The sequence below is a fragment of the Gossypium hirsutum genome, chromosome D10, assembly GCF_007990345.1.
Source record: "Gossypium hirsutum isolate 1008001.06 chromosome D10, Gossypium_hirsutum_v2.1, whole genome shotgun sequence".
In the NCBI taxonomy this organism is placed as follows: Eukaryota; Viridiplantae; Streptophyta; class Magnoliopsida; order Malvales; family Malvaceae; genus Gossypium; species Gossypium hirsutum.
This window is the reverse complement of record NC_053446.1, coordinates 8,985,117-8,998,729: the sequence shown is the minus strand read 5'-3', so window position 1 is coordinate 8,998,729 and position 13,613 is coordinate 8,985,117. Positions and strand designations below refer to the sequence as shown.

The 13,613-nt window shown below is 33.0% G+C and overlaps 2 protein-coding genes across 2 annotated transcripts; both read left to right on the top strand.

Moving 5' to 3' along the window:
* Positions 1–5,414: 5,414 nt before the first annotated feature.
* Positions 5,415–7,531, top strand: LOC107915909 (probable polygalacturonase At3g15720). The gene is made up of 9 exons (XM_016845098.2): positions 5,415–5,534; positions 5,628–5,765; positions 5,856–6,026; positions 6,113–6,136; positions 6,224–6,431; positions 6,556–6,637; positions 6,753–6,861; positions 6,970–7,083; positions 7,170–7,531. Exons 1-9 carry the CDS (start codon positions 5,490–5,492, stop codon positions 7,398–7,400), a joined length of 1,122 nt encoding a protein of 373 aa, XP_016700587.2. The 5' UTR covers positions 5,415–5,489; the 3' UTR covers positions 7,401–7,531.
* A 2,568-nt stretch (positions 7,532–10,099) lies between these two features.
* On the top strand, positions 10,100–13,199 carry LOC107914166 (signal peptidase complex catalytic subunit SEC11A). Its single transcript, XM_016842962.2, has 8 exons — positions 10,100–10,288; positions 10,695–10,807; positions 11,537–11,608; positions 11,732–11,767; positions 11,868–11,913; positions 12,007–12,094; positions 12,633–12,690; positions 12,972–13,199. Exons 1-8 carry the CDS (start codon positions 10,210–10,212, stop codon positions 13,020–13,022), a joined length of 543 nt encoding a protein of 180 aa, XP_016698451.1. The 5' UTR covers positions 10,100–10,209; the 3' UTR covers positions 13,023–13,199.
* Positions 13,200–13,613: the final 414 nt, after the last annotated feature.

The following is a 13,613-nucleotide window of genomic DNA, read 5'->3' as shown; positions in this document are numbered from 1 at the left end:
GCTATTGCTTACCTTTTGTGGCGTTTTTATGAAAAACGCTACAAAAAATTATTTCATTTAAGCAGATAAAATAAAAGATTTTTAGCATAACAAAACGACGTCGTTTTGTTCAAAATGAAATGATTTTTTGTGACATTTTTATCAAAAACGCCGCAAAAGATAAGCAATAGCGGCGTTTTTACGAAAAACACCGTAAAAACGCCGCAAACTAATAATTTTTAGCAGATAAAATAAATGATTTTTAGCATAACAAAACGACGTCGTTTTGTTCAAAATGAAATGATTTTTTGTGGCGTTTTTATGAAAAACGCCGCAAAAGGTAAGCAATAGCGGCGTTTTTACGAAAAAAGCCACAAACTAATAATTTTTAGCAGATAAAATAAAGGATTTTTAGCATAACAAAACGACGTCGTTTTGTTTAAAATGAAATGATTTTTTGTGGCGTTTTTACGAAAAACGCCGCAAACTAATAATTTTTAGCAGATAAAATAAAGGATTTTTAGCATAACAAAACGAAGTCGTTTTGTTCAAAATGAAATGATTTTTTGTGGCATTTTTATGAAAAACGCCGGAAAAGGTAAGTAATAGCGGCGTTTTTATAAAAAACGCCACAAAAAATTATTTCATTTTGAACAAAACGATGTCGTTTTGTTATGCTAAAAATCCTTTATTTTATCTGCTAAAAATTATTAGTTAAGTGATTTTATAAAACATTTATTATTACTATTTTTTATAAATTAGATTTTTATAAAAAAACTAAATACTTTCAAAATAAATATCGTATATTTTAATAAGAAAACAAATTATAAACCTTAAACCCTAAATTAACCAATCAATCTATATGCATAAAGTGATCATCTATCTATTATATATATCTTAAATAATATACTATACTCATAAATTCAATATATTAAATTTATTATTATCTATTTTACAAATACATAAGAACATATTTAATATAAAATTTAATAACCCATAAATCCCCCTAACCCTAAACCCATAACCCCTAAATCTCCCTAACCCCTTAAACATAACCCTAACCCCTAAATCCCCCTAACCCCTGAAACATAACCCAAACCCCCTAAAGCATAACCCCTAAATCACAAAACCCAAACCCTAAATCCATACCCCTACTCCTTAAAATACCATCCAAAAAAATTATTTAAAAGTATTTGATACATGTATCAATCTACATGAATAAAGTGATCATCTATATATTCTATATCTCTTAAATAATATAAACTATATACTCATAATTTCAATAAATTAAATTTATTATTATCTATTTTAGAAATATATAAGAACATATTTAATATAAAAATTAATAAAACTAATTAATCTAAACATAAACTCTAACCTAACCATTAAAACCCTAACCCCTAAATCCCTAACCCCTAAATCCCACTAACAATAGAGCATAATACCTAACCCCTAAACTTTAAATCCCAAACCCTAAATCCATACCCCGACCTACTCCTTAAACTCTAAACCATATACTATAGTGATAATTAATTCAATATTTTAAAATTAATACTATTCAATATTTTAAAATTAATACTATCTCTTTTACGATTACATAAGAAATTATTTAATATATAAACTAAAAAAATCATTAATGTATCCAAAAAACTTTAAAAATATTTTAAATAATAGTATTTTAATTTTTCCATTTTTAACAAATATTTTAAATTATTTTAAATCCCTAAGCATTAGCGGCGCTTTCATAAAAACGCCGCCAAATCCCCGAAAGCATAGAAAACGGCGCCGTTGGCTTAGTTTTTCTCGCGGTGCTTTCCCAAAAACGCAGCTAATTCCCCGAAAGCTAAGGAAACGGCGTCGTTGGGCTTAGGTTTTTTTGCGGCGCTTCCCCAAAACCGCCGCTAAAGCCATGAGCATTAGCGGCGCTTTCTCAAAAACGCTGCTAAAGCCCTGAGCATTAGAGACGCTTTCTTAAAAACGCCACTAAACACCCGAAAAGCTCAAAAAACGGCGTCGTTGGGCTTAGGTTTTTTGCGGCGCTTTCTCAAAAACGCCGCTAAAGCCCTGAGCATTAGCGGCGCTTCCTTAAAAACGCCGCTAAACCCACGAAAACTCAGAAAACGGTGTCGTTGGGCTTAGGTTTTTTTGCGGCGCTTTCTCAAAAACGCCGCTAAAGCCTTGAAAATTAGCGGCGCTTTCTTAAAAATGCCACAAAATCCCTGAAAGCTCAGTAAACGGCGTCGTTGGGCTTAGGTTTTTTGCGGCGCTTTCTGGAAAACACCGCTAATTCTTATTTCCAACGACGTTTTCTTGACGGCGCGCTAATGATCGATCTTTAGCGGCGTTTTTTATCCAAACGCCGCTAAAAACGCCGCTAAAAGCCTGTTTTGGTGTAGTGGATATTCTTACTCATCTAACCATAAATAACTAGTGTTTTTGAGAACTTGAAACATCAAACTGGTATTATTGACTTGGAATCATCCTCTTGCAGGTGTTTTGAGGCTTCAACTATGACATTCTCCAACGAAGATCAAGTTTTGCTCGTGGTCAAGGAAACTCCAGTTGTCAATGCTGGTATCTGTGTAGCTAGTCCAGGTTCCGTAACCAAGGATGCTAACTCTGGTTCAACTATAATTCAGGCCTCAACCAACACTCCGGATCAATTTCTGTTTCATCCAATGTCTTCAACTCTGTACTACTAATTATGCATTTGGATAATATTATTAATTTCTAGTATTTAATTGTAGTTTGGAAGCTAATTTATAATTATTCAATCCTTGTTTTTTATTTTTTTATAACAAAATTATAAATAATTTATTTGACTTTGGTTGTTTTTAATTTATGACGATTAATATTGTAGCTTAATAATTGAGTATTATTATATATTTAATTGATTTATTTAATTATAAATAAATCATTGCAATATATGTAAAAATAATTTAAAATATAAAAAATTATTAATATATGTAAAAATAATTTTTTCGGAAAATATTTTCAGGAAATCTGCCAAACAGCAAAAAATATTTTACACAGATTCAATCAAACACCAGAAAATATTTTCCAGTAAATTATTTTACAGAAAAGTAAAACATTTTTCAGAAATCATTTTACGGAAAACATTTTACTGGCAATCAAACGGACCCTAAGTTTCACAATCAAATTCCATAATAATATATATAATTATCACCATTTTATTTCTTTGTGCAAAATCTTTATGACAAGATAACAAATATCTCAAAACTCCCAGTACTAGATACATAAATTACTTATAATCTTAAAAAAATTATCACATAATAAAATAAAATATTATATAAAAACATACCTCTAATCAAATTTCTTTTAAACCCTAAAATTCTAAAGTTCTAGTAGCCAAAAAAGTCATGAAAATACCTTTTATACCCTAAAAGAACACCTTTAACTTAAAGTTCAATTAAAAAGATGGTGTTTGGTCTTTTTTTAGAAGTAAACTTAATTGTTCTTCTAATTCCATATTTTTAGAAGAATCACAATTTCTAAAATCAAATTTTAGGATCCAACAAATCAGGAATTGTATATACTGTGCAAGTTTTGCGATCATATACACATTTTTATAATTACCCATGGATTCAAACATATTCTGATGGATTTTAGTATTTCTACAAGACTTCAATTAGACTAGAAATCAAAAATTACAAGCTCTGATACCAATAAAAATTATCATGTCTAATAAACTATTATAAAAAATAAATACGGAATTAAAATTTAACGAACTTACAGGATTGTTCGATGTAAAACCGATCTTGATTCACTTGTCTAAAACAATATCACATAATGAAAAATTATCCATTTTTCACCATTTAAATTCTTCTTTTCAAATTTAGAGATTCGAGTATTATATTAATAGAAGAGAAACTTATTTCTCTTTGAATTTAGAAGAAAAACAATTTCAACCATTTTTGTTTACAATAGATTGATTAATGAAAATTAAACCAAATGGCATACTCTCTCTCGAACGCTCAAAATGCTATCATCTCTTTTTTGGGTTCAAATCCACCTAAGTAACGAAAGAACAGAAAAAGCCACAAGAAAACAAAAACATACCAAGTATTTGAGTAAATGGTCTCAATAGTATTAAATTATTACGAAGGATTACAACTGAGTGATTACAAATGAGAGGAAAAGTCTCTATTTATAGTTAAGCTCCCCCAGATCTAACGGTATAATTTATTTTACATCGACGATCGAGATTAAAGCTAAACTACTATTGAGATTCTTAAGGGATTTACATGATCCCATAAGATTACAAAATCAAATCTTAATTGGGTTCGGATTTTAATCCATTATAATCCAACTCGATCCAATATTTTTAATAAATTAAAAATTTAAAAATTAAAGATTTAATAAAAACTTTTAATTAAAATTTTCAAAAAATTTGACAGCGAATTTTCAAAAATTAGATGTTTAATTAAAATGTTTAAATAATTTAGAAGGGGTTAATAAAAAGTTTCAAAAATTTGAAATGCTAAAATAAAAAATAAAAAACGTACTAAGAAATTTAAAAAATTTTGTGAGTCCAATACCTCTAGCTTTCGTAACCGTCCGCCTCTGTCAAAGTTGAAACAATTTTAGTGTATCGAATAACATTCGCATGCCCACTTCAGTCCAAATGTTTTGCTAGTGACACTTCACCATATTCGCATGTTTCGTAGTCCTAAACATACCAGATGCCTTTATGCTATCATGGTTGTGAACTAAAAAAAAAAAAAACCTTAAAGGCATATGTTAACAATATAATATCGTGTTGCGGTCAACATAGGTAGTATTTAAAGGCATACACAGTCTAAGAATTGATCCCTATAGAACCCTTTATGCATCTGATTTTGGTGATATCATGTACTACCTGTTATGGCTACAAATATTAATCCAATCTTAATCATTGGAATTAAGAGGCTAGCCATGTAAGGAAAGTTTTACACTGCTCTTGTTGCCAAATCCTACAAATAAACAACGTGGCAGATTCTAAATTAATGATATGTCCAACTAAGCATTTCCTTCCTTAAAAAACAATTGATATTTCACCTTATAAATCATGCCTTTTGCCTTCATAAAAGTACACGAGCCTTCCTGCAGTTTCTTCCCTGTTGTCATCTCTATGTCTTTGCGTACAATGGTAAGAAAATAAAACTTCTATGCTCAGCACCAGATCCAATAAAATTGTTGTTCTTAGGTATTTCTTAAGCTTGATTACACCCATTCACCAAAATGTGCATGCATTAAGCAACAAGGAACTTGCACAACAAGTTCGTTCATTCTTTTTTGCATCTTATATATTATATTCCCCTACTATAGTACCCAAAATGGTGAGATAGCTACCAGGATGTCTCTTAAACATGGATCTTAGCCATTTTTCGACTGCTAAATTAATTTGATAAAGGTTATGGTTGATGCAGGAACTGATCTTCACCGTTTTTATTACAATTTTGTACGTCCTCACACCAGGAGCAAGTGGTGCAACAAATTTATTTAATGTGATGGATTATGGAGCAGTTGGAGACGGGAAAACCGATGATTCTGCTGTAAATTCATCCACTGAACTTATCACTTCCTTTTGCTTATGTTAGCTTGTTATGCAAGTATGCTTTTAACATTGTTTTGGATAAAATTCATAGGCCTTTTCCAAAGCATGGAAAGCTACCTGCAATTCTCCTTCAAGAAATCCAATCCTCGTTATACCAGCGTCGAAGATATTCTTACTGAAGCCTGTCACTTTCAGCGGTCCCTGCAAGTCCACGTCTATCCATGTATTGGTAAATATAATCAATATATGTATATATATTTTACATGTAATGAACGGGGCTCATATTGATAACTTGAACCTAATGAATTGAGTACCATAGATGTCAGGAAACATCGTTGCACCCGATTCCAAAAGCGCATGGAAAGGGTATCACCTTGACATGTGGCTTGCCTTCACTAATGTAAATGGACTTACCATCATTGGATCTGGAACAATTAATGGCCGAGGGGCTATATGGTGGTCAGAGTGTAGTTCGTATAGGGTTCCACAGGTAGGTCAATACTGCAAATAACTCATTATTCTTTCTCCTTGTTTTCTTGGGAAATTTTCTTATATATGTGTACTTTTGTTCTCCAGGGTGGAACCTGCAAAGGACCAACAGTAAACGCAAACTTTCTCTTCTGCTGATATTAATTATCTGCAATAACATTTATAATTAATTAATGGCTTATTAGTGTTTGTTGACAGGCACTGACTTTTTATAGGTGCAATGGGCTTGTGCTCAAGGGAACAAAACATATTAATAGCCAAAGAAACCATATTGCTATATTCAATTGCAAAGATGTTACCTTCTCTAACCTGCATATAAGTGCCCCAAAAACAAGCCCTAACACTGACGGTGTCGACATAGCCAGTTCCAGCAACGTTCGGATACTGAATTCTTTCATCGGCACTGGTACTTTGGCTATATATGATGTTGACCATGAAAAACTTCACTTTCTTCATATTATTGGATAAGCACTAAGCAGTGTGGATTTTTTTATATTGAACTTTGTTATCACTGTGTGCAATGGTGGCAGGGGATGATTGCATAGCTATTAGCTCAGGTTCATCCCACATCAATATTACTGGCATTGCATGCGGCCCTGGGCATGGCATCAGGTCAGTACACAACAACTACAACAAAATTGAATACATTCTTTATTCACAAAATAGTCCCGATTTCTGTAGATCATATTCAAATATATTGTTTCAAAAAAGAAAGCACAAAATGCAGCGTTGGATCATTGGGTGCTCATGGAGGGAACGACACAGTGGAGGAAGTGCATGTGCGAAATTGTACTTTCAATGAAACTATGACAGGAGTTAGAATTAAGACATGGCAGGTAATATTAATAATTAGATATCGTAAAGCTAGCAAGCAAGCAACTTGGTCAACAAGTTAGGTACTTATCTTATTAACTTTAACTAAAAACATTTTCATGTTATGTAAGGGAGGCGTTGGATATGCAAGGAAGATCTTATTCGAGAAAATCAAGTTCATCCGAGCTGATAACCCTATTATTATCGACCAGTACTATTGTCCCGGTGGTCATTGCAAAAACGAGGTGGGTCAACTTGAATCCAAATCTTTTGACTTCCATATGCATATTTATGGTAGCTGACAACTGGTTTTTGAACCTACTTATGGTAGACATCGGGCATTAAGATCAGCGACGTATCGTATAGATACATCACTGGAACATCAACCACCGACAAGGTGATCAATTTGAGCTGCGACCAGAATGTTGGTTGCACGAACATTCAGCTTTATTATGTCCACATAATATCTACAGTTCCAGGGAAGAAGGCCTACTCCTTCAGCTTCAACGCTCATGGAAACTGCACCCATACCAAACCTGTTGTGAAGGGACTGCAACCTTAACCAGGAGTAGAAGGTGGCTACTTCAAAAAAGATGGATCAAGGATTTGTATGGTTATATCAAAACTTTGACATTAGTTTATGTTTGTCTTATGTAATTCTAGTTCTGCCTATTTAATAAAACATCTACTCAGTCTATTCCAACTAGATTGCCACTGTTCATTAATTGTTTTAATTAGTAGATATACTGTTTCAAGAAGAGGGACTCACAAACTAAAATTTTTCATCAATTTGAGTAAATCTCTGCCTTCTCCAGCCATGAACGGCTGGGGTCACCGCTGCCTTCTGACCTGTAAAGGGCAACAAAGATGGTTCGCAATAAAGAGGTCATTGATGTCAAATTTGGAGATCTTGAGATGGAAGAAGCTGCTACATGTAAGAAATTCTTTAAAGACAGGCATTTGTCATATATTGATAATGGAGGTGGAATCACCAAAAATAAATTCTTATTATTAATTTTAATTATTTCTTATAATTTATGTGAATTTTGTGAAAGAAATTAAGTTTAAATATAAAATAAATAACTAAAAATTAAGTAAAAATAAATATTAGAAATAAATTAAACGCAATAAAAATAAACAAACAAAATTAAAATTAAATAAACCGAAAGCTCCAACTTTAAACATGGTTTTGATTTCGACTTCGAACATATCCTAACAATGGATTTTCTCCTCGAACTGATAAATTGATTATAATGATAATGAATAGTCTCAAACCACCCGAATTTACTGTGAGAATAGTCTGACAACTAGCTCTTATCTAATGAATAACCTTGAAATCAATTTCAACGATTTAATTCCTCGACAGCCTTGCGAGCTAGAAGGATCCGACTCTAATCCACAACTTCAACTGCATGGATCGTTTAAACTAGATCGTTAACTCCCTTGATGGATCCAACCACTTACTCAATTGATTGCGTCAATTTATTCTTTAGTGGACCAAACATGAAAATTATGGATCGTACCGATTCACCAATCGTATGTCATCCAATACCGAATTAAGGGCCCAACTCTATTTTAATGTTAAAATAACGATATGAGATGACTGGGTCTATTTCTTAATCCGAAGAATTAACGAATACTGAATTGAGAAATATACGTACTATTTTGAAATTTCACAATTTAAACACTAGATTAATTATCGACCTAAAACTAGAAATAAAATTTAACTACTCATCATAATTTAAAGATAAGAAAAAAACAATTAAAAAAAATTACTCAAAGACATTAAAATTGAAAATTCAAGAAAACTTAAAAACCCTAAAACCACCGTGCTACGACAATCCAAAAATTAAAAACAGAAACTAAGGAAAGTTGATATCCCTTTATACGCCCCCACATTCACGACTTATATAATAACAACAACAATTATTATTATTATTAAACCCCTAAAATAAAATATGTGTTCTTTTTGTGCTTCAAGATAAATCTAGTTATTAATTAAATCCTTACAAGAAATATTTTGTAAATAAAAATAATTATTAAAATATTTAATTTTGTGCTCCACTTCAACTCTTATAAAAAAATCTTCATTTTAATTTACATTTTGACTTATTTTCCGAGGCATTAGACAATATTGTACCCACATAAAAAAAATAGATCAATAAAGTGCCAAAATCAATAAAACTCATGTCCAAAAATATTTAAATGAATAACAAAAATATGTCAATTAAGCAAAGTATCAACTGAATCACGGGGAGAAGTGGATGATGGCTGGGATGCTGATGGCGTTCTCTTGAATGAAGATGATGTGGTGATATGAGGGATGGACTATATCCCGAGATTTGCTTCTTAGAGCGTGTTCACGATTTAATCAATAAGAGTATGGAGAAATCAATAATTGTACGTCGTCTTCGTCATTCCATCGGTTATAGGGCTCTCATTGGTAGAATCCAATCCGTGTGGATCTTGATATAATAATTGTTTTTTGGTGAAATTTGCATCAACGTAAGATTATAACAAAGTCCTCACTGAAGGACCATGAATGATTTATGGGCATTATCTTACTGTTCAACCTTAGAGTAGGGACTTCGCAACCAGAGGGTCATCCATTCAAGGTAGTTGTGTGGGTGTGGTTGTCGGGGTTACCTTACAAATATTACATGAAGAGTTTGATGAGGACAATTGCAGAAGTGCTTGGGAAAGTTGTGAACACAGATTATAACGTAATGATTGGCAAAAAGAGAGCGTTTCGCGTGGATTGCTATTGTTGTCGATTTAAACAAGCCTTTGACATCTTTTATGGGGATCAAGGGATTCACTCAGTGCATCGAATACGAGGGATTGCTTACCGTTTGTTATGCATGTGGTTACCATGATCATGCCAAAGAACATTGCAAGAAAGAGGGGACCAATGATCAGGCCAGCCAAGATTCTATGACTACAGGAAATGAGGAAGTGCATGAAAAGAATTCCATTTAGGAGTAGTGTTAAGTGTTTTTGAGAAGTTGAGAGAACAAAACAATAAAAAAGCAAAGGAAAATACTTTTTAAGGAATTTTTTGCATTTTTTATGGAAATTTTAAAGGAAGTTTAAGTTTTTTTAGAAGTTGCATTTGATTGGATGAAAAAAAAAATTAACGGAAAACATAGATGGGTAGCAGGTAATCAGAATGAAAGCATAGGAGTTAAATTGATAAAAACAGTACATGTACCAAAATGATAATTTAACTATAGTACAAGGGTCAAAAATGTATTAAGCCAAACATTTTAGATGGGATAGCAGCTATTCTGCGTCTTCTAATTTGGTATATAAACTACAAAGGAGAAAGAAGAACAACAAAGAAACTGAAACACATCGGAAAAAGAGAAAACATGGGTTGGATCGGAGACACCGTAGACTCCATCAAATCAATCCAGATCCGCCAGCTCCTCACCCAGGTCGTCAGCCTTGGTACGTATCTAACTAAATGCCATCTCTACGATATGTACCCAAGTCATATTGTGTTATACTTTTAAGAATTCAGAACGTAGTTTTACTTTTTGTTTCAGATAGATCCAGAGTGTGTAGTGTATTTTGTTTACGAATTTGTTTAGTGGCTCATTGGGGTTATTTTGTACTTCAATTCCAAGCGTAGCTATCGTCCAATTCCTTCATTTATTTTTTTTTACCGAATCTGTAATGGGCTCTGCAAAAGTGTAGGGTATATCTATGCATGTCTTTTGATCTCCTTTGTGTGTTACTGCAAAATCATGGACATGCGTGGGAATTTCGAATAAAAAAAATGTTTTGAAAAGTTGTTGTCATCAATTATTCCACCTGTGAAATTTTGATCATATGGAAAGATGTACTGTTTCAGGTATGATTGTTACGTCTGCCCTCATAATATGGAAGGGATTGATGTGTGTCACTGGCAGTGAGTCTCCTGTTGTCGTTGTTCTTTCAGGAAGTATGGAACCTGGCTTCAAGAGGGTAAGTCTACTTAAAGAAGATAATGCTTAAATGATTTTGGTGGGTTTCACTCTTTAGTTTTTTTCAATATTTTTGGAGTTTGAATATAGTTGGACGTAGCTGTCAGACACAGGTAATTTAGGGAAAATGAAGAGTTTGGATAACATAGGTTATACTTAGTCATTTCAGGAAGAAACATAAGAGAGTGTGACAATGAAGATTTGAACGGCTTTGAAATTTTATATTTTCAAATAATGGGCAGGGAGATGGCTGAATCTGCCATCTAACACCTTAAAGTGTGCACCTTTTTTCTCTCCCTGATATGTGCTGAGCTCTATATATGTAACTTAAAGCTTTGACTGATAGCATGCATCACTTCTTTTTACTGAGAACCCCTTTTTTTTCTTCTTGAAATTGATATCAATTTATTCCTTTCCTTGTATGTTGTCATTGTCATGGGTGAGGACAATGTTGTTCCAGTCCCTGCTTTATTTGAAATAAATTAGGGCAAATTAAAGTACTCTGTTGGTGCCAACAACACTCTGCTAGTTATTGCTAGCAATCTGCCAATAATCATGTCATTTGACTTTTAGACTGACGCACATTAGATTTGTAGTAAGATCAGAATGAAATTAATTTTGTCATACAATCATTTTAGTGGACCTGCTTGACATGTTTGACCAGTGTTGTTCATGTGAATCCCTATGTGTGTAGCTGTTGCTTAATTGGCTAGGATTATGTCATATGCAGGGGGATATTTTGTTCTTACACATGAGTAAAGATCCAATTCGAGCTGGAGAGATTGTTGTTTTTAATATTGATGTAAGTGCATTTGTTTTATTTTCTTATTTTTATTTCGTTCTGTATTTTATTTTATTGTTGTTACTGCTGTTTCAGCCTTCACGGTCTTTTGCTAATTCATTTCTCAAACTGTAAATTTGTCAGGGCCGTGAAATCCCAATTGTCCATCGTGTAATTAAGGTAACTTTTTAATACGCGCTACTTGTTTTTATTGATCTTTTACAGAGTTGTATGTATTATTACCGTAAGTCCCAATTGTTGATATTTGATATTATTGTAGGTCCATGAAAGGCAAGATACTGGAGAAGTTGATGTCCTCACCAAAGGTGATAGCTAATTTGGATAAATATTAAATTTGTTATTGCCAGAATTGCATTGTTTGGTATTTAAATGTTCTTCCTTTATCTATGCATTTTCAGGAGACAACAATTATGGGGATGACAGGCTTTTATATGCTCAAGGTCAGCAATATCTTCAAAGGCACCATATCATGGGCAGAGCTGTTGGGTAAAGCCTTTAGCATTAAACCTTTACTTTTGTGCATTACAGATTACCTTTTTGTTCTCTGTATTCATCTTCAAAATCATAGCATATCTTAAAGAATCTAACTCACAGACATTTATACTCATGCATGTTATGGAGATAGGGCATACTGGGAGATATCTTTGTTAATTTGTGTTACTTTTGTTCGAAGTTTGCATATTAGTATTTTTGTGTAAGACCACCCTCAAAGTTGGACAAAATGGGGATCAGAGTTTGATATCTCTCTTTTGATCGGAAAGCATATCAACTAGAGAATGATAATGATGTTTAATAAAATGCTAGACAACGATAATGACGTTTTATACTATGGGAAAGACACGAGTCTCATATATTAGTATGATTCAATTGTCCTGTTTGTCTTTAGAAGGTTTTATTGAAAAGATCTTGCATGTCTGAGTTTTGGGTTTGCTCTGCTCAATCATACTCTTAACATGTTTCAAGCAAAAGGGTGGTGTGCTTTTCAGTCCAAAAAGAATGTTCTAATCACGTACTTTTATTGCAGGTTCTTGCCGTATGTTGGTTGGGTCACTATAATCATGACTGAAAAGCCAATTATCAAGGTTCGTTTTCCATGTGACATGGATTGCTTAAACTAGAAAGCCAATTTCCTATTGTGCTACTAAACATTTTCTGAATCATGACTAGTGGCCACGATTATGTTACATTTACTTATAACATTCTTCCGGGGATTTCCCCTATTTCATTTTTGCATCTTTGCATCATTGGTGCATCAAAAACAAAATACATTCCCTCCATTCAAATTGGCCGGTCACGGTGGCCTCTAATTAAATGGTCATCTTATGGAACACCGTTGTCCTTTTGGTTTCTATTTTCGTTGCAGTATATTCTTATTGGAGCATTGGGGTTGCTGGTTATAACTTCCAAAGATTGACAGACAGTTGAAGCAAATCGAATGTGCGGCCAAATCCAAAGGAGATCCATCTAAAGAATTGTCAATTGCTTCTTCTATCCTCTCCTTTGTATTGGCCATTCCTAACTTTTGTATACTGAGAAAGGAAATGTTTTGATAATTTAAGGCAGTAAGAAAAAAGATAGTTAAGCAGGCTCAGCACCTTCTACAGTTTTCATTTATAATATATTTAAAATATTGGGATTTCTAACGACCGCTCCCATGTTTCAGACCGAACCAAAGACTGATCTGAGTTGCAACATTGAAGTTGGAGATATGATAACATTGTTATGCTTCTCATAGACCCATGCATGATCTTTGGGTTTTTACAATAACATTAATAACAAATTTCATGCTAAATCAAGGGAGGTTTTATAACTTTACGATTTCATTTGAAAATATTTTCAATTTTCGTTTATTTGGAAATATATATATATTTGCAAAGAAGAAAAAAAGATAAATTATATATGTAATATGCTAACAAAATAAATAAAAGGTATAAAAATAGAGGTCCATGAACTCAACTCAACCTCCCCCCCTCCCCCTCTTCCCCCCTAAAAAACACTTTTCTTG